The sequence below is a fragment of the Nilaparvata lugens genome, chromosome 8 (assembly GCF_014356525.2).
Source record: "Nilaparvata lugens isolate BPH chromosome 8, ASM1435652v1, whole genome shotgun sequence".
Lineage (NCBI taxonomy): Eukaryota > Metazoa > Arthropoda > Insecta > Hemiptera > Delphacidae > Nilaparvata > Nilaparvata lugens.
In genome coordinates, this window is record NC_052511.1 from 3965197 (window position 1) to 3989961 (window position 24765).

At 34.7% G+C, this 24765-nt stretch overlaps 1 protein-coding gene across 7 annotated transcripts in view; it reads left to right on the forward strand.

Moving 5' to 3' along the window:
• Positions 1–24765, forward strand: part of LOC111047608 — a 317339-nt gene that overhangs the window by 16212 nt on the left and 276362 nt on the right. Inside the window, exon 1 of one of the 7 annotated variants that reach the window (XM_039433753.1) lies at positions 20771–20883. The exons of 3 other annotated variants lie outside the window; for them this stretch is intronic. In XM_039433753.1, coding sequence (XP_039289687.1) covers positions 20880–20883 — 4 coding nt within the window. In that variant the 5' untranslated portion in view covers positions 20771–20879. Of the gene's footprint in view, positions 1–20770; positions 20884–24765 lie in introns of those variants that run through there. 3 more of the 7 variants (XM_039433754.1, XM_039433759.1, XM_039433758.1) reach the window with 3 other exon arrangements.

A 24765-nucleotide genomic window follows, 5' to 3' on the forward strand; every position in this document is an offset into this window, starting at 1 on the left:
TGCGAGTGAGTAAGTGAGTGAGTGAGTCAGTCAGTCAGTCAGTGAGTGAGTGCCATTTCGCTTTTATAAATATAGATACTAGAATATACTCTCTAGTATAGAATATTTTATACTAGAATATTTTTTATTCTCTCTGACCTCAACCTATCTGGAAGTGTTGGGTCCAGGTTAAAGTAAGTTGAGTGAGTTAAGGTTCAGATTAGTTGAGGTGAGTTAAGGTGAGTTAAGGTGAGTTAAGGTGAGGCAACCATTGTAAGGTGAGGCAACGATGAATCATTCATCACGTTGTGTCAGGTCGCATTCAACTGTTAAAACGGGCGGACGAGCTCAGATGCCGTTTTAATAAGATAAGTCACTGTCGTGCTGTTTTCAACACCATACAACTGTAGCTTCCCCTTTATAGTTTGTCAACTATAGAATGACTTTTGTGACTCTAGCGTTCCATCTATAGTTTCTGAACTGTAGTAGCCTTTAACGTGGTCAAGTGGTAGAGAGGAGATTACTGTCCAAACTTCGCCACGTCAACAAATGAAAAAGTCTATTTATCCATCTATAATTTGCCAACTATATTACCATAGTAGCCTTCGTCTTCTTCTTCTTCTTCTTCTTCTTTCAAGGATTAGGCGTACACACCTGTTCCGGTTTCAAAGGATATAACTATTTATTCTACCATCTTTTCAGAGGTCTGCCAATATCCCTTCTACCGTAGGGTCTATATTTCATGACAGCCTTTTGGTATCCTAGTATCTGGCATTCGTTCCACATGGTTTTTCCAGTTCAATCTGTTTATTTCAAGTTGTGCAGCTAATGATGATATTCCTAACTCATTTCTGATGTCATCATTGCGGAATCTGTCTAACTTTGTACAACCTTTCACACTTCGAAGAAAACGCATCTCTGCAGCTTGAACTCTGCTTAATGTTTTCTTCTTGTTAACCCAAGTTTCTGCTCCATACAATAATGTTGGTAGCGCAATCACTTTATAAAACTTTAATTGTGTCTCCTTCCTTGTTCTGTTTTCAACCGGCGTTTTATTGTACCACATAAATGTAGAAATCTATTCAGTTTCAGATCCACATCATTATCAAATCCATATGTGATCTCAACACCCAGGTACTTGAAATAGGACTCTTGTTCGAGTAAAGCGTCATCCAGCATTATTTTGGTCCTGACAGGTGATTTGCCGAAGAATGCCATTGTTTTGGTTTTGCTTTTTGAGATAAACAGTAGCCTTCGTAACTATACTTATTGACCGAGCGAAGTGAGGTCTAATATTCAAGTCGACGGTTTGGCATTTCTCTTGATGTTTAAATATTTATATGTTGCGCATTTACGGCGAAACGCGGTAATAGATTTTCATGAAATTTGACAGGTATGTTCCTTTTTAAATTGCGCGTCGACCTATATACAAGGTTTTTGGAAATTTTGCATTTTAAGGATAATATAAAAGGAAAAAGGAGCCTCCTTCATACGCCAATATTAGAGTAAAAATCAGACTATAGAATTATTCATCATAAATCAGCTGAAAAGTGATTACACAGATGTGTGGAGAAGCCAGTCTATTGCTGTATTTCCATAAGGTCTATAGTTTCAATCAGGTACTTGTGGATGAGAATACGGCGTGAGGTCTACTGTTCAAAGAACTACTATAATATAACATATTCAATCAATTAATTCTATTACTATTAATCAATATTTCTATTAATAATAATTCTATTAACCAATTTTATTACTGCAACTTAGGTCTACGCACAGGTTTTACCTTGTAGGCTACTCCTTAAACATAGATGGACATAAAAAAATATACTGCAGTTTTGGGATCATTTTATATAGTTAATAGTATTTTTCTTGTATTATTTTTATATGTTATAATATTAGATTATTATAATTGTGCATGTTTTTTGAGAAATAAATTTGAATTTGAATTTTGAATTTGAATTTGAATTGAAAGCATCTATTATTGAGTCATTGTCAAAAAATATATGTCTTCGACGAATAAAATATAATTTTTCATTTCAAACATGAATTAACAGTTAATATTACATCAGATATACCGGTAACAGTTATCCCCTCATAGAAGGCAGTGGCAAGGCAGAGAATCAGCATTGCTGTTCTCCTGTCTTCCTCCACTGCCATTATAACGTGGAACTTACTATATAGTCTTCTTATTATATAAGACAATACGTTGGCACGGTCACGTGACTGAATATTGATTAACAATATTCCGAAAAACTCTCAATGAATTTCAGAGATTCGGAACTCGGCCTCCATTAATTTTTAGACGGAATTCTTCTGATCGGCGCTGCATTCAAATCGCGTACAGATTTCCCAGGGGCTTTTCCGGCAGCCGTGAAAAACGTGTGCTGGAAAATCGAGAAAAACGACGACCAGCGGAGAAGGGTTCTGCTTTCCTCGGGAAATCCAGAGACTTTCCGACCACAGTTTTTATTCATTTAAGTCCCGATTTCATTATTCATGAAGAAAGGAAAGTTTCGTGGGGAATATTTGGTCAGCTGTGCTATCTTTTACTTTAAGCACTTACACTAATTTCAATCTGGGAGTCAAGTTCACGGAAAGGTCAGTTTCTCTTTACTATAAAAACTGTAGTTTTCAACCACAGTAGTTTTACCTGTAGTTTTAACCTGTAGTTTAAAAAAACTGTGTTTTTTTACCACAACTGTAGTTGTGGTACACTACTTGAAACTTACTCTCCAAGTTTGGACGCGTTTTAGGGCTTTGTGTCCCATCTTCAGCAGGCCTTCATCTAGAGTAGGTTGATACTCTGTTAGAAGAGAATTGGGAGGAATCAATACATACATTCTCAACCACCCATAAATTTATGGTGAATCCATTCATTTAGCAAATCTAGAACATTCCATTATTGAAAAGAAAAAATCTGGTGTGGCGCACTCACACAACTTTCCTTGCCGTTATGAAAAATGATCACCTGACGCTAGTGTACCCGCGCATCTCAAGTCTACAATTCAAAGATTTGAGCCAGCTGGTGACAGGGCAATAACGCTGGAGAGACACATGAGGTCTGCTATCTCTTCATAGTAAATGATTTAATAGAATCAACAATAATTTGCAATTGAATAATCACATTTTCTCGAATTTAAAGCTTATTTTCAATTTTAGGTGAAAATGTTACTGAACATTAATTGTAGAGATTTTCATGCTCATCTACTCCACTTGTTTTTTTGTTTCAATTGTATCTGAAGCCTGATAATTGGGAATCTATCTGCATTGATGGGGCGAAGCTCCTGAAATTTTTACAGATATGGGACTGTGGCAGTTGATAGAGCTTATCGATGACTATTTTAGGCATGAATTTGATCAAAATCGTTGGAGCCGTTTCCGAGAAAATCACGAAAAACCCTGTTTTTGACAACATTTTCGCCACTTTAGCCGCCATCTTGAATTGCATTTGATCGAAATTGTTCGTGTCGGATCCTTATAATGGAAGGACCTTAAGTTCCAAATTTCAAGTCATTCCGTTAATTGAGAGATGGGATATCGTGTACACAGTAGCACATACACTCATACACACACACACATACAGACCAATACCCAAAAACCAGTTTTTTGGACACAGGGGACCTTGAAACGTATAGAAATTTAGAAATTGGGGTACCTTAATTTTTTTCAGAAAGCAATACTTTCCTTACCTATGGTAATAGGGCAAGGAAAGTAAAAACAGGTGCTATCTTAGAACTTTTTCTGTTCCTGAATATAGTTCATTTGACAGTAAACCTGTTATTAATTTCTTCTTCTTCTCCTTCTTCTTCTTTTCCTCTTCTTCTTCTTCTTCTTCTTCTTCTACTTTCACTTCTTCTTCTTCTTCTTCTTCTTCCCGTTCTTCTTCTTCTTCTTTCTTCTCTTCTTCTTCTTCTTCTTCTCTTCTTCTTCTTCTTCTTCTTCTTCTTCTTTTCTTCTTATTCTTCTTCTTCTTCTACTTCTTCTTCTTCTTCTCTTTTTCTTCTTCCCGTTCTTCTTCTTCTTTTCTTCTTCTTCTTCTTCTTCTTCTTCTTCTTCTTCTCTTCTACTTCTTCTTCTGCTCTTCTTCTTTTCTTCTTCTTCTTCTTCTTCTTTGCTCTTCTTCTTCTTCTTCTCTTCTTCTTCTTCTTCTCTTCCTCTCATCTTCCACGTCCTTTATCGTAATTCCCCAATAGAACATTTTATACTCGTTGACTCTGAAGATACGTTAAGGTGCGTACAGATATACGTGCCGCAAACATGAGCAATTCACTTTTAATCAGCTGACTATATCTGTATTTTTACAGAAACAGTAAGATACAGTTATAGAAAGCTTGATTAAAAGTGAATTGCTCATGTTCGCGGCGCGTAAATCTGTACGCACCTTTACATTACGACATAATACTGGTAGTTCTGTGAACAGTAGACCTCACGCAGTATTCTCATCCACAAGTACCTGATTGAAACTATAGTCCTTATGAAAATACAGCAATAGACTGGCTTCTCCATACATCTGTGTAATCAATTGTTAGCTGATTTATGATGAATAATTCTATAGTCCTATTTTCACTCTAATATTGGCGAATGAAGGAGGCTCCTTTTTCCTTTTATCATCATCATCATCATCATTCTTGGCACCCTCCCTTCCGGCATTCTGCACACATGACCAGCCCATCTCAGCCTCATACTTTTCACAACAGATAAAATACTGGTCTCTTTGAACAATCTTCCTAGTTCCTCGTTTGTTCTCATCCTCCATATTTCATTTTCCTTGATTGCTCCAAAAATTCTTCTTAAAATCTTTCTTTCCCATCTCTGAAGCAGACCTTCTTCTCGTGTAGTCAATGTCCAAGCTTTGGCCCCATATGTCACTTTTCCTTTCATATTATCCTTGAAATGGAAAATTTCAAAAAACCTTGTATATAGGTCGACGCGCAATTAAAAAAAGAACATACCTGTCAAATTTCATGAAAATCTATTACCGCGTTTCGCCGTAAATGCGCAACATATAAATATTTAAACATCAAGAGAAATGCCAAACCGTCGACTTAAATCTTAGACCTCACTTCGCTCGATCAATGATTCACTCAGTCTGCTTCATCTAATAAATGATTAAAATAATAATTCACCCAGTCTTCTGCATTCAATAAAGGGAAAAATTAATCATTCACTCAGTTTGCTTTATCAATAATAAATAAAATATCTTCGGCCAATCGATTCACATCCACAGTCATCTTCTATCGTTTTTGGAAAATTGGGTCGACCACCCAGAAGAGAAAAGTTTCAGCCATGACATCTGCTTCCGGTCTACTTCAAAGGTGGAAAAACAGTTTTCCAAGAAGCTGTCGGGTCGGAAAACCCGCGCTGGAAAATGGAACATAGGTAAACGGCGGTTGGCGAGAATAAGCGACTCCAATTGTGGGGGAAAACTGCAGATAGAAATCATAAAAATTCACACAAAATATCGTGTTTCGGTTGTTATGTTGGGGAAAATTCACGTGGAAAGTGGAAAAACCCTCGGCTGTCACGCAACGAGCCGCGATCACATGTCGTTGCCACGGCACGCCATATTCAAACTCAGCAATTAATTCAGGGGAGAAAAATGTCGCTGGGAAAGTTCGGAATTGACCTGATAACTTAGCTATATAGCTTAATAGATGTATGAAAGAAATTGAAAAATCACACTGAAAATTCCAGCAATCGGATTGATAAAGCTTGGTTGACGTTTTAATGGCAGTGGAGGACGATATGAGATCAGGGTTTTCGATTCTATGCCTTGCTACTGCCTTCTATGAGGGATAACTGATACCGTTATTTCTGATGTAATATTAACTGTTAATTCATGTTTGAAATGAGAAATTAAATTTTATTCGTCTAAAAAATATATTTGTCAATGACTCAATAATAGATGCTTTCAATTGATTGAATATGTTATATTATAGTAGTTCTTTGAACAGTAGATCTCACGCCGTATTCTCATCCACAAGTACCTGATTGAAACTATAGACCTTATGGAAATACAGCAATAGACTGGCTTCTCCACACATCTGTGTAATCACTTGTCAGCTGATTTATGATGAATAATTCTATAGTCTGATTTTTACTCTAATATTGGCGTATCAATATTCAACTGTTCATTCTTGTTTAAAATGATCAACTATATTTTATTCGTCAAAAATGTATTTCTATGATTGAATAATAACATTGTATAATTGAGATGAAATATTTTGTTAATTAGCCACATTTCTACATTGTTGAAGAATGGCAGAGATAGAGAAGGATAGTTCTATATGCTATGTCGAATGATAGAAAAGGATAGCAACGCCAATATAAATCCATAATCCAAAGGAGTTCTTATGATATTAGAATGATTATTTAAATTCCAAACACAAAATCAAAGGGAATTTCTAGCAAGAGCAAGTCATGAAAAACACGTAACCAAATAGAAATAAACTATTAAAAGATGATACAAATTCTACACAAAATTCAAAGGGAATTTCTAGCAAGAGCTAGTCATGGAATACACTAAGTGCCCGGTTAAATTTTAACCGTGATTAATTCTACGAGAACCAATCAGGGAAGCCGTCTCTTCAAAAACACCTTCTCTCATTAGTTCTCGTGAAATTAATCACGGTTTAAATTCAAACGGCTGTTGTGCAACCGGGCCTTAAATTGTGAAAATAAACTCTCAATCTTTTCAACAAGTTCAATTTTCACATCGGAATCGTTTGACAGTAATCTAATACCAGCAATCCAAACAATCTAGTGACAACATCCAATCCTAAGTAGCCGTTATTCGAGTGGAAATAAAATGATCAAATCTAAATTGATGGAAAGATTTGCGCATGCGTAGACGGTAACAGATTGGATGGAAAAGTGTGATTAAAGAAGGAAAAGCGAGGAAGGAAAGTCATTAGTCAAGAAGTGGCTGAGGGTGAATCTGTTTTCGAGCCGTTATCTATCATTTCCTCTTCTCTCACTCACTCAAACTCTCTCTCTCTCTCTGCTTAAGAGGCCAATTCGATCAATCTCAATCTCGGTGCCGAATTAATGATGCCCTAAAAGTGTGCAAGAGAGAATAAAAATACTGCAAAACACTGGTCACAAATCAGCTGCTACTTCACTCTAGAAAACAATCGTTTCAATCCAAATTGATTCAGCAATTCTTCATTCATAGACTGGTGGAAATTGAGAAGATTCATTTTGTGAAAGGCTGTTGAAGTAGTATTTCTTCATTCATAATCTGAAAGAATGTCTTTCTTTCTCCTTCATAATCTAGTCCTGAAAGCTTCATTCATAACCTGAACAAATTGAGAGATTTGTCGATTCAGAAGGTCTCTGATACGTTGAAACTGGTTATGATTTGATAAAATCTGGTGTGGCGCACTCACACAACTTTCCTTGCCGTTATGAAAGTTGTCACCTGACGCTAGTGTTCCCGCGCATCTCAATTCAAAGATTTGAGCCAGCTGGTGACAGGGCAATAACGCAGGAGACACACGAGGTCTGCTATCTCTTCATAGTGAATCATTTAATAGAATCAACAGTTGCCAACAGTTTGCAATAATTGGATAATCAAATTTTCTCGAATTTCAAGCTTATTTTCAATTTTAGGTGGTAATGCTACTGAACATTAATCGCAGAGATTTTCATGCTCAATCTTTTCCACTTGAAATTTTCTGTTCAAATTTTATGTGAAGGCTGATAATTGAGAATCTAAAATCGAACTTTGCATAGATGGGGGCGGAGCTCCTGAAATTTTTACAGATATGGGACTTGTGGCAGTTGATAGAGCTTATCGATGACTATTTCAGGTATAACTTTAATCAAAATCGTTGGAGCCGTTTTCGAGAAAATCGCGAAAAACCTGTTTTTGACAACATTTTCGCCATTTCAGTCGCCATCTTGAATCGCATTTGATCGAAATTGTTCGTGTCGGATCCTAAAGGTATTGTAAGGAGCTTACGTTCCAAATTTCAAGTCATTCCGTTAATTGGGAGATGAGATATCGTGTACAAAGACGCTCATACACACACACACACACACACACACACACACACACACACACACACATACAGACCAATACCCCAAAAACCACTTTTTTGGACTCAGGGGACCTTGAAACGTATAGAAATTTAGAAAATTGGGGTTCCTTAATTTTTTTCGGAAAGAAATACTTTACTTACCTACGGTAATAGGGCAAGGAAAGTAATATGTGAGCTCCAACCTGAAAGCCACGAAGCTCCTACCTTCAAAGTTCAAACCATCACATTCCATTACACTCGCATTCGACAAGGCAGATAGCGCTATCATTATCTAGCTACTTGATCACGTGACAATATACACAGGCTACACATGTAAGCTATCAATTAGAGGATCGTTCATCCCTGCTGCAACCTAGATGTAATATCAATTACACCAGGAAAATAAACACAGTGCGACCAACAACGGCAAATTGATACGATACGGTACGACACGATACGATACGATAAGGACTGGTAACATCAACACGGATGATATAGTGAGGGAAAATATACACAGTGCGACTAGCAACGGTTAATTGATATGATACGGTACGGCACGATACGATACGATAAAGACGGTTAGATCAACACAGATGATAATATATTATAGTGAGGTTCATGTTATGATGGCAGTGGAGAAAGATAGCAAAACAGCGTTGCCGATTCTCTGCCATGACACTGGCTTATATAGCTGACTAGCCGACAGGCTCGCTTCGCTCGCCATATCCGTCTAGCAAGGGGGCTCCGCCCCCTGGACCCCCGACTTGATCGTCCGGGAATGAGATCAGCAGGCTCGCTTCGCTCGCCTGCATTTTTCATTTGAGCATTTTTATCATATGTTAGGACGATCCAGTCGGGGGTCCAGACTAAACGTGCGGCTAAACGGATATGGCGAGCGAAGCGAGCCTGACGGCTAGTAATATAATATTCCCAGGATTGAAGTAGCAGTGCACAATCAATTTTTCCCTGATTAATGCATTTAAATCTTCAACTAGGTGTCAACCTAACAAAGTCAACTCAACTTAATGCCAACCTGACAAAATTATTAATTTAGTTGCCAGTTAACAACTGTTTCGACGAGGTATTCTATCTAGATTATAGTTCTATAGTAACATATGATATGGAAATTTCAATTATAATTAACATATTGGGAGAAGAAGAATATACATGCTAAAAGACGAACTTTAAACCCTTAAAAATAACCCTTAGAGTTAAAATATTGCCAAAAGATTTCTTAGTGCGCCTCTAAAGGGCCAACTGAACATACCTACCAAATTTGAACGTTTTTGGTCCGGTAGATTTTTAGTTCTGCGAGTGAGTGAGTGAGTGAGTGAGTGAGTGAGTCAGTCAGTGAGTGAGTGCCATTTCGCTTTTATATATATAGATACCGATTTAATTGTATGATGTAATATCAACTGGTCATTCTTGTTTGAAATAATCAATTATATTTTTTTCGTCAAGAAATATTATTTTACAATGATAAAATAATATTTTTTCATAATTGAATATTCTGTTAATGAATTAATATCGGGGCACCGAGCTTCGCTCGTTATTTTTATTTAATGATAAACAGAACACAATATTCTCTAAAATGATCGTGTTTATATTTCACAGCTGTCTATACGTCATCTTATGAATTTCGGGGAAACGATATTTTGATTTTTCACATACTCACTTTTTTACAATCCAATCCACAGCTGTTTCAGCCAAGGATGAATTATCCTTTTAATGTCGTTCAGCGAGTTTTCCAAGGATGAGACCTAGTGCAATGGAATCTTTATATCATAAACCTACTATGTTCCAAATTTCGTGAAAATCGTTAGAGCCGTTTTCGAGATCCGTTGAACATAAATGACCAGATAAAAAATAGCCATATATAAAAATAACCAGATATAAAAATAACCAGTTATAAAAATAACCAGATATAAAAATAACCCAGATATAAAAATAACCAGATATATTAAATACAGAAATTGCTCGCTTAATATAATAGGATATCTCTTCATTGTTGAAAAACGATCTGGCAAAGTTGCAGAGCTAGAGAAGAGCGCTATCTGCTTTGCCGCATGATAGACAAGAACAGCAACACCAATGTTAATCAAATACTGCCATTGTAACGTGAACCTCTCTGTAGTCCCTTAATCCCCGTGATCCCCTCTGTAGTGCAATCGGCATTGCTAATTCGAGTAATCAACAATCGGCATTGCAAAATCGAGCAATCACAGCGGTTACACACGTGATACAGCACGCTCTCTCAACTTTGATGATACCAACCACTCTAATTGAATTAGCAATAAATAGGTGACTCACTCTCAGTATCTCACCCCTTACTGTCAGATCACGTGATTCTGTGATTGAGAAGCTTAACCTTTCTCACTCCCCCCCCCCTCAAGAACTTTACCGTGGATGAGATTAGATGCAAGGTGAACAAATTTAAATCTAAGTGTTTAGAGGTATCATGTCGAAAGTTACAACATATTCTGGCTTATCCACAATTTCAAAATAAATGACGATTTAGCTAATAAATTGGAGAGGTGTTGATTATGCATGAAGGACCAATCAGAAAAATGAGTAGAGCTGATAGAATAGCCCACTGTAAGGCTGCGTTTACACCGGAGTTAATAACACGAGTTATAAACAAAAAGTTATCAACTTGACTAAATCGTCAAAAATTAATAACAAAAGTTAATAACTCGTGTTTTTAACAGAAAATTCCTTGTTATTAACACGATCTTGCTACCAATATAATTGACTTCCATATGATATCATTTAACTAGAGTATTCATATGATTGACCGAGCGAAGTGAGACCGTAGACCTCACGCAGTATTCTCATCCACGAGTACCTGATTAAAACTATAGACCTTATGGAAATACAGCAATAGACTGGGTTCTCCACACATCTGTGTAATCACTTGTCAGCTGATTTATGATGAATAATTCTATAGTCTGATTTTTACTGTAATATTGGCGTATGAAGGAGGCTTCTTTTTCCTTTTATATTATTCTTGAAATGCAAAATTTTCAAAAACCTTGTATATACGTCGACGCGCAATTGAAAAAGGAACATACCTGTCAAATTTTATGAAAATCTATTACCGCATTTCGCCGTAAATGCGCAACATAAAAACATTTAAACATTAAGAGAAATGCCAAACCGTCGACTTGAATCTTAGATCTCACTTCGCTCGGTCAATTAGGTTACATATAGTCCGAAATAGGTTGACACTTGTAGTTCTTCATTTCACAAAACTCTCAGTCAAAATTGGAATCAGTCGTTCAATATATTTTGTGCTTATTGATTGTAATTCCGTTATTCAATTTTGTTCATAATCTAAATTCGAAATATCATGTTTGTGAGTGTTTTTTTACTGTAATAAGGGCCGTTTGCACAGTGAGAGTTTAAACTAAATTCATTTTCAACTGGATTAAACTGTATCAAGTCTCGTTTGTTATAATATAATTCATTTTGAGTTCAAGCCACCACCTGATTGAAATCAGTTTAAGCTTTGACTGTGGAAACCTAGATAAGGTCCTTGATAAGACAAGTGGAAGAAACATAGCCTAACCTACTTTTCAGACTCTGTCATCACCTAAATTTGGGAAAAATAACACAAGGATTGCCCTATTATTTTATCTACCAATGTTATTACATCAGTGTCTTTTGTAACATAAATAAATAAATTAATAAATATTGGAAAAAAAAAAAAAAAAACAACACCAAGTACCAAAAGAGTGGTTGCAGTCCCTGGTTATATCCCTATTCAAAAAAGGAAGTAGAGCAGATCCTCAAAATTATAGAGGTATCAGTCTTCTGGATACAACATACAAAGTCTATGCCAGAATTCTAAACAATAGATTGAAAATAATCACTGATGTACTTCTCCTGGAAGAACAGATGGGCTTCCGAAAAGGTAGGTCATGCACCGATGCAGTTTTCGCTTTGAATCAAATTATATCAAAACGAAGAGAATATAATCTAGAGACACACTTAGCTTTTATAGACTTCACAAAGGCTTTTGATTCAGTAAATCGCAACTTACTATGGTCAATTCTGGATTCGAGAGGATATCCCAAGCATATAATTCAATCTTTGCAGAGCCTATATGTAAAAACGACTATACGTTTACAAGTAAAGGACGGTTTGAGTAAGGTCATTGATATAAACAAGGGTGTAAGGCAAGGATGCTGTATATCTCCGACATTATTTAATATTTACGTGGACGACATGTTACGAGCATGGAAAAATTTGGCTGACTCAGGTATACAGTTATCAGCCCATACATCTGTTAACTCAATCATGTATGCAGATGACCTTACAATAATTCAAGAGAATGAGGACGCCTTACAGAAAGCGATGTTTATGCTGGACAGAGTTTCTCAGAAATATAATTTAAAGATATCAGCTAAGAAAACAAAATCAATGGCTTTCAAAGGTAAATATCCATCCAGAACCAAGATAGAATTGAATGGGAAGATAATAGAACAGGTGAAAAATTTCAATTATCTTGGCAATGATCTAACCTATGATACGGATAAAGATATTCATAACAAAGTATCAAAGTTCCAACTAATATGTGGCAATATTCATAGAAACCTCAAAAATAAAACAAGGCAGGATACTAGAATCAAATTCTTCAATACCATCGCTGTACCAACGCTGCTTTACGGAAGTGAGAATTGGATCCACACATGTAGAGTAGACAGCAAGATTCAAGCTGCAGAAATGAGGTTTCTAAGAAGTGTGTTTGGCTGCACTAGAGCAGATAGAATCAGAAATGAGGAGATAAGAAGAGCTTTATCTGTTACACCTTTACATGGAAAAATCATTCAAAACAGAATAAATTGGTGCAGTCATTTGAATAGAATGCCTCCTGGACGAATACCTTTGGAGGCTAAATGCTATAAACCTACTGGGAAAAGAGACGTGGGAAGACCGAGGAAAAGATGGGTGCCGGAACAGGTTCTTTAACAAACCTAATCCTTGAAGTGAAGAAGAAGAAGAAGAAGAATATTGGAATCATCTACTAGCAAATTAAATTGCACCAGTAGCTAGAATGGTTGACTCCCATTTGCAGCTGAAATACCCTGCAATTACTGAAAAAAACACAGTACCATCATAGCAACTTTAGTAGACTGTCCACTAACTTTGCTATCATAGAACTTAAGACCTTCCACAATCAATATTACCTAGACTAGGAAGAGTAGGTGGGGGAAAGATAATAGCCACGTTGGGAAATTATAACCGACTTCTCTTCTGATGGTATAACAAATTATAAAGACAAAGAAAGAAAAGAAATACAACGTATTCAAGAAGAAAGACAAACAGAGAAAGAGAACGTCGAGGTGTAATAAGAAATTGGGGAAAAGAGACAAGAAACTAATCCCTGTAATTAGTGAGAAAAGGAGGGAAACTGGATGTAGCCTACTGTAACAAGAGAAAGTGAGATAGAAATGATGAGGAATATAAAGAGGTTATGGGAAAGAAGAACGAGTCTCTGTGATTATAGGGAGATCCACGTTATAATTGCATTGAAGAAAGATAGCAGAACAGCGTTGCCGATTCTCTGCCTTGCCACTGCCTTCTGTATAAGATTACCAGTCTGTCCGGAAGACCTGATACCGGTATATCTGATGTAATATTAACTGTTAATTCTTGATAGAAAAAATCTATTATATTTTATTCATCAAGAAAATATATTTTGCAATGATTCAGTGATGAATTTTCGTAATATTGAAATTAAATGTTTCGTCAATTAGTTATATTTCTACATTGTTAAAAACCAATCTAGAAACTTTTTGTGTAGTTGAGAAGTTGATATTGTGGTAATTATTCATATTGAATGAAAAAGACTAAGAAATAGTCAAAAACCACAGATTTATTGATACTTGGAATAAACAGAGTTTATCAGATAATAAATAGTTTATCATATTGATAAACAGAGATTGACAATGGTGTAATAACCGAAACCGGTCTTTCTAAGTATCAATAAATCTGTGGTTTTTTTGACAATTTCTTAGTCTTTTTCATTCAACAATCTAGAAACGTTGCAGAGGTAGAAGAGGATAGTGCTATCTGCTTTGTAGAATGATAGACAAGGATAGCACACTAATGTTTATCTCATGCTGCTACCGTATAACGTTGATCTCACTATGGGGAATTTAAAATGATACAAGGATAAATGAATGTACTTATAACAAGAAAGAGGAAGAAAGAGATATGAAGAAAGGAAGGGACTGAGAGAGGGTGAGATAGACAGAGACAGAGATGAAAGAGCTGAGTTGAACTGAATAATTGCCTTCATTGAGGGCGGAGTTAGGACTCTGGGTCCTCTCTGCCACACAACCCTCAAGAGAAAGACACAGAGAAAAAAAGATAGAGAAATAATCTGTGTGTTGAAAGAGGAAGAAGAGAAAAAGAGGATGTTTGTAAGGAAAGAAAGATAGAGAGTGAATAATAATTATTATCATAATATTATATCGAATGACCTGGCTGGCTCAGCTTGTCATGAATGACTTAATCCATGTGATGAAAGGAGAGGGTAGAATTATTGAATGTAGCTACAGAAACAAAGAGAGAGAATCCTTGTAATGATGAGGGTTTTGGAAGTAGCAGAAGACAGAATATGTATGTTCTTATAGGACGAAAGAGAGAGAAATTTGGAGATTAACGGGTTTGGGATGAAAGGTAATGAGGGATTTCGAAATAGCAGAGGACAGAATATGAGTGTTTCTGTAGGAAGAAAGAGAGGAAATTTAGGAGATTAACGTTATTTGGATGAAAGGTAGCCAGGTCGTCTAGTGGTTTGTAGAACAGTAGTAATACAGCAATGCAGTAAGCGTTTTGCAACTATCTCTCTCTAATGATCAGCGTTTTACAACTTTCTCTCTCCATCTTATAAGCCACGTTTTGCCTCTATCTCACTCCATTTCAGCAGCCACGTTTTGCAACTAGCTCTCTCCATCTTATAAGCAGTGTTTAGCAATCTCTCTCCATCTTATAAGCCACGCTTGCAACTATCTCTCTCCATCATATAAGCTACGTTTTGCAACTATCTCTGTTCATCTTATAATCAGCGTTTTGCACTATCTCTCTCCATATTATAAGCAGCGTTTTGCAACTATCTCCATCCATCTTATAAGCCACGTTTTGCAACAATCCCTCTCCATCTTATAAGCAGCGTTTTGCAACTATCTCTCTCCATTTTATAAGCAGTGTTTTCCATCTATCATTCTTTATTTTATAAGCAGTGTTTTGTATATATCTTTGTCCATCTTACAAGCAGCGTTTTGTATCTATCTCTCTCCATCTTATAGGTAGCGTTTTACTTCTATCATTCTTTCTCCTTCTTATAAGTCACATTTTGCAACTATCTCTATCCATCTTATAAGCAGCGTCTTGCATCTATCTCTCTCCATCTTACAAGAAACGTTCTGCAACTATCTCTCTACATATAATAAGTCACGTTTTGCAACTATCTCACTCCATCTTATAAGCAGCGTTTTGCAACTATCTCTCTCCATCTTATAAGCCACGTTTTGCAACTATCTCTCTCCATCTTGTAAGCAACGTTTTGCCTCTATCTCACTCCATCTTATAAGCCACATTTTGCAACTATCTCTCCCCATCTTATAAGCAGTGTTTTCCATCTATCTTTTTCCATCTTGTAAGCAACGTTCTGCAACTATCTCTCTCCATCTTATAAGCCACGTTTGCAACTATCTCTCTCCATCTTTTAAGCAGCATTTTGCAACCATCTCTCTCCATCCTATAAGCAGCGTTTAGCAACTAACTCTGCCCATATTATCTAATCTTATAAGCAGCGTTTTGCAACTATCTCTCTTCATCTTATAGGCAGCGTGTTGTATCTATCTCTCTCCATCTTATAAGCAGCGTTTTGCATCTATCTCTCTCCGTCTTACAAGCAGCATTTTGAATCTCTCTCTCTCTCTCTCCATCTTGTAAGCCAAGTCTGGCAAGCTAAAAAATTCAAATGCATGTTTCCATAGTGGCGGTTTATCCTTGGATGGCTCAGGGCTGCATTCCATGTAGCTTGAATTATCATCTAAATACCAGTCTGCAATACAAGCTTTCTGATTGCTGATTCTTGGTTGTTTTCAATATTATTGATTGAGTTAGGTTCTATAGTGAGGTCCACGTTATAATGGCAGTAGATAAAGATAGGAGAATAGCGATGCCGATTCTCTGCATTTAATTAATTATATTTCTACACTGTCAAAAACATAATTGGCATCGTTGTGGACCTAGAAAAAGATAGTACCACCGGCTTTGTCGAATGATAGACATGGATAGCAAAACCAAAGTTGATCAAATACTGTCATTATAACGTGGACCTCACTATAGGGGAGATTGTATTTCAATGAAGAAGTAAATCCAAATTTTAAAATTAAGATTATCGAATCTCTCCATGTTATTGATAACTGTGTTTCTGAGGCTTAAACTTATTATATGGTATGACTAGTGTGTTCCAGTACTTGAGAAATAAAAACTCTTCTATTAATGTACTATAGTGAGGTCCAAGTTATAATGGCAGTATTTTATTAACATTGATGTTGCTTTCCTTGTCTATCATTCTACAAAAATAAAAAATGGTTGCAAAACGTGGCTTATAAGATGGAGAGAGATAAATATATTTTTCAATGATCGAATAAAGAATTTCCATAATTGAGATAAAATATTTTGTCAATTAATTATGTTTATGCATTGTTGGAAGACGATCTGGCAACGTTGTGGAGTTGGGAAGGGTCAGCACTATCTGTTTTATTGAATGATAGACAATGATAGCAACACCAATGTTATTCAAATACTGCCAATATAACGTGGATTCAGTTATAGACAGAGCATCCATTGATAAGGGTATATCAACCAATCAGGACCACTGAACAAATTCAAAGAAATATGTATATTCGTTCATGTAATGGTTTCATAGGAACTAAGAAAAAGCGTATTGCGGGAATACCAAGAGAGGTCTGGATTCTTTCCAAATAAAATTTGGTTCATTTATGCTTGTAGAAATCCTTGACAGTGATCATTCTTTTCAGGGTCAACCAGCTTTGAAAAAGTGTTCAAGTCTTTCAATTATAAGCCTCGCAGTAGTGATGCACTTATGAAGCCACGTTTATACCAGAGTTGTCATCTGACATTTTACAAGTCACGTCAATTTGTTGCCAATTTTTTAAAAAACATTCAACTTGTTTCTACGGAAAAATTTGACAACTTTCTCCAAGAAAACTGTTTGGGAAGAATATGACTGGCCTGTGGCGTTCTCAAGCTACTTGCTTCCTATTGGTAGTGAGCTGTGAAAGTGGAATGGCGGCTAACCAACCTATTGACCAATCAGAGAGCTGCTTGGTTTTTGTGACTCTTGACTTAGGACTGTAATCCACCTCCACTTCCACATCAATTTCCTGAGAAGTGCTTCTAACTATAAAATTATTATAGTGAAATTATTTAATAGATTTTATTTATTTATATAACATTGGTGTTGCTATCATTGTCTATCATTCAATAAAACAGGTAGTGCTGTCCCTTCCTAACTCCACAGCGTTGCCTGATCGTCTTCGAAGAATGCATAAACATAATTAATTGACAAAATATTTTATCTCAAAAATGGAAATTCATTATCCAATCATTGAAAAATATATTTTCTTGAAGAATAGAATAATATCGGGGCACCGAGCTTCGCTCGTTATTTTTATTTGTTGATAAAATAGAACACAATTCTCTAAAATGATCGTGTTCATATTTCACAGTTGGCTATACGTCATCTTATGAATTTCGAGGATGCGATATTTTGATTTTTCACATACTCACTCTTTTACTATCCACAGCCGTTTCAGTCAATGATGAATTATCCTTTTAATGTCGTTCAGCGAGTTTTCCAAGGATGAGACCTAGTGCAATCGAATCTTTATATCATAAACCTACTATGTTCCAAATTTCGTGAAAATCGTTAGAGCCGTTTTCAAGATCTGTTAAACATAAATAGCCAGATATAAAAATAACCAGATATAAAAATAACCAGATATAAAAATAACCGGATATAAAAATAACCAGATACATAAATACAGAAATTGCACGCTTAATATAATATGATAATAATTGACTATCTCAAACGGGAATGAACAGTTGATATTAAGTTAGATATACCTATATCAGCTATCCTCTTATTATGTACCTCGTAGTTTTTTGAATCTAGTTACAATATTTTCAATCTCTTTTGGGCAACATCAAATCAGATGAAATTCTAGTTCCAACGCTTAAGAATGTTCATCACTCATTTTATTTATTTATTTATTAGATAGAGCGAACAATACAATAGTCGGACAAGAAAAAACAGGCTATTGCCCAAAACTTCTTCAATTTCCTGATTTTGTCACAAATCGTCCAAATATTATGCAGGTTATGTTCACTTCAATTTCAACACCAAATCTTCAATCTGAAACTATGAATCAGAATAAAACAAAGAATTTCAAATTTAGATAGATTGATAATGAAACTTCCGTTAAAACAAAAACCAAACTTCAAATATTCACAAAATATAGAATAAAATCACTTAAATTTTGAGCTCGAAAATATCACTTTCACCATAGCTACAACAGCTGTTAAGTTAAGTTAATTTAAGTTACTTTATGACCTTATTTCATTTTCCAATTTTTTCTTATCAAATGAGGCAATCTACAAATGAATGGCGCCTTGTTGATGCTGGATCCAGTAGCTCTTCAAAGTATTTTTAGTCTTCTAGGAGAGTTTATTATTGGAATCCTACTCAATACCAGTTCTCATATATGTTTTTTACTCGTTTTGCCTAGTTGGTCTTCTGGACTACTCCAAACAAAGAATCTTATTCATCAATTCATTTAATCATCACTCCATCATGTGATTTATTTATCCCGGCATCATGTGATTTATTCAAGAATCATTGATCCAGTATGAGTGAATAACTTTGCCATAGAACAAGCCAATAACTTGATTGTTTTGGATCTTTCATTCCCTTATTTGATTAGATTGAATCAACTTCTCGATTTTACTCCAAATTTTTCTTCAAATCAATTGAATCACGTAGAATCTATTCATTTATTTATTAACAGCGCCCCAAATCATCATATATTATAGAATAATACATGATCGGTAGAAGACAACATACTAAACCTAAAACTGTCTCCCTAATTTTCATCGATAGAAAGTTAACAAAAAATGAGTTAATAATAATAATAATAATAATAAAAAAGTTTTTAAGCCTCTGATCTGGAGAAGAGTGAATGAGTCTCTGCTTTGAATTGCAACTATTTTAGTCTTAAGATCAGAATTGATCTCCGGCTACTTAGTTATTAAGACAAAAAATATTTTTCAATAATAATAATAATATCGAATGACCTGGCTGGCTGAGGTATGGTGTCAGAGTTTTCAGGTCGCAACTGATCGATTTCAGGGCCTCTGACATGACTTAACGACTGCTTTTTAGGCAGTTTGAAAGGCTTAACGTGTCCATCCGAAACACGGGAGTGGCCCGAGATAAATATCTTGCCCGGACCGGGATTTGAACCCGGGCCTCTGAATCATAAATAAAAAATAAGGTTTCACATTGAATATTAACACATCATAATTTCGAAGAAGAATAAATGTTATACAGTGTTTTCCTGCAAGAGAGGTTTCAAAATTTCTCCCTGATCAATAATCTAAACGTTATTAATTTGTTATCCAGTATTTTTCATCAATAGATAGTCATTGAAGATATATTTGGTATTCCAAAATTTTCCCTCATTAATAATGTGAGCGTTATTCATTTGTTGTGATTCACTATTATTTATCAACGTATATTAAATGAATCGTATGCTTCTGAAACCTTGAACAATTGTAAAATCCTAATTTGCAATTTCTCAGAATCTATCATTCTTTTTGCAAGATGAATTTCTTATCAATGGAATAAGATGTCTATGTATTTACATCAAGGTTATATCCATGTTTTTATCTCTTCAATTAAATTTCTCCCTGATCAATAATCTAAACGTTATTAATTTGTTATCCAGTATTTTTCATCAATAGATAGTCATTGAAGATATATTTGGTATTCCAAAATTTTCCCTCATTAATAATGTAAGCGTTATTCATGTGTTGTTATTTAATATCATTGATTAACATTTATTAAATGAACCGAATCATTTTGAAACCTTGAACATTCGTGAATTCCCAATTTGCAATTTCTCAGAACCTATCATTCTTTCTGCAAGTTGAATTTCTTATCAATGGAATAAAATGTCTATGCATTTACATCAAGGCTATATTAATGTTTTTATATCTTCAATTCATCCAGTATGAAACCACTTTTCCGCGGTCTAAGAAGCCTAATAACTCAATCTCTTTTTCTGTTTCCTTTTTCGTCTCAAGATGATTATTAATGAGTGTGCATGAGTCATCATGCATTTGATGCAGTATGAATATTAGTATGAGGAAAACAGTTTAATGATGTTGTCTCGAATAAAAACTCACTGAGATCAGAGGTTATCTTTGTTTTGTCTTCAAAGGAATTGACCGTTTTTCCTGTTAAATACTCCTCTTATTGAATAATCAACACTTTTTCTATCTTTGTAAGAGTACTATGATATATTTCCTCCCTCCTCCCATTGAATCATGTTACTGTTACTGTTTTTATTTGAGGGAACTGAGAAAATTCCCCGACTTCTTTCCGTAGTAGTCAATTGGATAATCAACAAGACTGTTTTTATTTCTTCGAAAGTACCACAATCTTCCCCCACTCCTCGTATCCATTTCCCTTCCCCTGAAGTGCATCTTGCATTGCTCGAAATCTTTGAATGAAGCTTCAGTTTGTTAGTGACGGTCTTTGGATATTCATTCAACATGGGTGAGTTAAACAGTCACTTCAAGTTCAAGCTATTTCATTTCATTACTGTCTTTATCATTTTACATACATCTTACATTTCTGTTGACTTTATATATTTATGACTTTATCCCTTTTCTGTATAGGGCTACTTCTAATATAAATATAAAGAAAAATAAAAATCTCAATACCCTTTTAGAAATATTTTATCACAACATGAAAATGGCATAAATGTCCAAAAAAACATGGTGTGATAAAATATTTCTAAAAGGGTACTGAGATTTTTATTTTTCTTTATATTTATTTATGACTTTTTCTGGATGACTTGATGTTATTCAATAGTAGAGCCGTTAATCATAGTCCACAATATACTGAGAAACTTCTTTGTATTGTGTTTTGGTGTATCATCATCTCCTTTTACTATTTGATACGCAAAAGAAATAAAATTGAGTGTACAGGATTGAATTTCAGTGAATAGAATTGAACTTCAATGGAATTTTGTAAAGTTACTTTTTGTCATACTTACTCAAATGCAGCTGTTTTCCATGCATTAAATCGAGCCGGTAAACAGCTGTTTGCAGAACAAGAAAACATGTGATTTTCATTATCATATGTTCTCTTTACAGTCGAGTATGTTAGGACTCTACTGAGTCCTAATAACATCTGAGTAATTAATATACTAACTCAAAAAAATAAAGAACTCATTTAAGGAGTTTCAAGTTATAAGGACTCATCTGAAATCTTATAATTTAGGCCTTTATTATTTTATTTGAGCTCGAAGGGCTGTCTGTTATGAACTACGCGCTACGGGCTAGGTCATGTTTATAGAATGCAGTAGCTCGAGCAGCAGCAGGTAATGGTTTCTGTTTTTCAGCAATATTATTTTTTCACAGATAAGTATGACAAAAAATACTGTACGTAACTTGTACGGTAACGTATTTCCCGCATTCGTATGATAATTCTGCCCTAAACGTAGTTGAGGGCAGAAACAATCATACTTCTGCGGTAAATTATCGTTACCGGACTTGTTACGTAAAGTACTATTGAAATCTTATCACAAAGAATTAATAATAATAATTTCTCTGGATTTTGGACGACACATCCAGAGGAGTTTATTCATAAATTCAGGAACATTACATATTTTTTTTCATACATTTTCAATAATATAACAATATTCAAGGTTCTCAAAATGATACCTCACTATATAATATATATGTCGAGGTTATCATCAGATTAATATAAATTTATGCTACAACAGATAATACAAAAATTCCAAAAAATCTAAAACTATATCTATTACTAAGATATAGTAAGTTTTATCAGAGATTGACAATGGTGTAATAATCGAAACCGGTCTTTGTAAGTTAGTATCAAGAAATCTGTGGTTTTTTGATAATTTCTTAGTCTTTTTCATTCAATATGAGTAATTACCACAATATCAACTTCTCAACTACACAAAAAGTCTATTACTGAGCATCACCTAGTACAAATTTCTAATACTCTTAGAATATTCTATTTCAAAAATGACCAGCTTTGGTGACAATGCACATTATGAAGTGCCAAAATTGAAGTCATTAATATCATAGATAAACAATAGCGTAAGTAGATATCCCATGGTATAGGGAATTTATGTCGCAACTTTTACTGTTATCTCAAGCCGATTACTGTCGATTATTGTAAATTTTTACTGTTTTGTTGGGGTGATAGTGTATGAACGGCACAATTTGAGAGACTACCAGCGTCACATAGCTGCATAGGAAAGAACTACGTGAACTATCGGCTTGGGATAATAGTAAAAGTTGCGACATAAACGCCCTATACCATGGGATATCTACTTACGCTATCGTTTCTCTATGTTAATATCACTTAAAATCTCACATCCTCACCGACTTACTTCCATGAATAATGAACAGAAAAGCTATGAATCAAAGATCCAAATTAGACCCTGAATACAAATCTGATTATACTAATGAGGTAAGCAGACTAGAGAGTGTTTTATCAAAACAAATTATTGTAGGCGTGTGAAAAGATGAACGATCTCTGTAGCACAAGAAAAATTATCAGCCTCTGATGTCTCTCAAGGGAGAACAGAAAGATAAATTGAAGGCTTCAAGTGAAGCGTTCCCTCCATTTTTCCTTCTTCTTTCTTCTGAATAACTTCTATCTTTTTCTCTCTTGCTTCTGAATATAGACCTCCATTGTATCACTCGATCATTTTCTCTTTCGCCTGCTTCGCTGTGTATCTGTAGCTCTCTTTATCCTTTGAACTGGTGTTTCTTTCTACTTTGCAAGTGTTCTGTATTATCTTCAGTGGCAGGTTTATTAGAATGATAAACCTTTATCCAAGAAATCTTCTAGTTGAGTGCATCAATCATTAGCATACAATATCATTTTGAAGATACAACAATCTTCCTGAATTTAGCTACACCTTTATCTGTTTCATCAAACACAAAATGTAGCCTATTCATCCAAATCTTGTTATTTTTCGTCAATTCGTTTTCAATTGAGAAATCCAACGGTATCTGACCGCACCGCCATTTTGTCCATTTTATAAGATCATGAAACGCAGAGCTAGGTTCTGTCTAATTATTAGATTATTGCTTTACACAGTAAACAAAAAATTAAAACAAACAATAAAATATTTGTGTCATGAATAGAAAATTTTAAATCGAAAAACCCTTAGATCATTAGTATGGTAATATTAACTGTTCATTCTCAATCATAATAATCACTTAAATTTTATTCGTCAAGAAATTATATTTTCCTACAGTTACCTTGAAAAGTGACCATTCCTGCATTGATTACAGAACGCAAAGAATCACTTTTCCGCTCTTGTGCGCAAAGTATTACTTTGCGTACTCTTAATACTTTGCGTATTATCTTGCAGCTATCTCAATCAGCTGCTGACAATGTTGGCGTGTATTTTGTTGAACAAACAAATGCAAATTTGTTCTATCTATATTTTTTCTGATTTTCAAATAAATAAAAATGAGAACTCATTAAATTATACATTTTTAATATTATTAATTATTCATTATTTCAAATAATACTTTTTCATTCATAAATTGATTGGTTGAAAATTTTTTAAGGAGTTAAAATTCACTCAAAATTATACAAATTCTCAAATTAATTGGATTAATTAAATTTTTAATTTGAATAAATTATCGATTGTTAATTTTTAATTGGATTATCAAGTTCAAAATAAATTAAAGATGTTATTAATAACAAAATTATACAGGCTCTGTTAGTTGAGTGCATCAATAGAATAGAATTTTATTAGTCAAATCAAATCAAATCAAAATCATTTTATTCACAATTCAAACAGTTGAGGGTCCTGCCAAACCCAATGGTTTTTCGGCGGGTGCCCAGTTACAGGAAAAAAATGAGTTACAAAAGATAAATAAACTTAGACAAAATAAATATCACACTTCAAAGTCATTCAATATTTACAAAACATACATCGACTTCGTCAATCATCATCATACAATATTATTTTGAAGATACAACAATCTTCCTGAATTTAGCTACACCTTTATCTGATTCATCAAACAAAAAATGTAGCCTATCCATTCAAATCTTGTTCTTTTTCGTAAACTCGTTTTCAATTGTGAAATTCAACGGTATCTGACCGCACCGCCATTTTGTCCATTTTATAAGATCATGAAACGCAGAGCTAAGTTCTGTCTAATTATTAGATTATTGCTTTACTAAGTAAACGAAAAATTGAAACGAACAATAACATTTTTGTGTCATGAATAGAAAATTTTGAATCGAATATCCTTAGATCATTAGTATGGTACCTGATGTTAAATGTTCATTTTCAATCATAATAATCAATTAAATTTTACTCGTTGAAAAAAAATTGTTCAGTGATAAAATGATAAATTTTCATAATTGAGATTATAT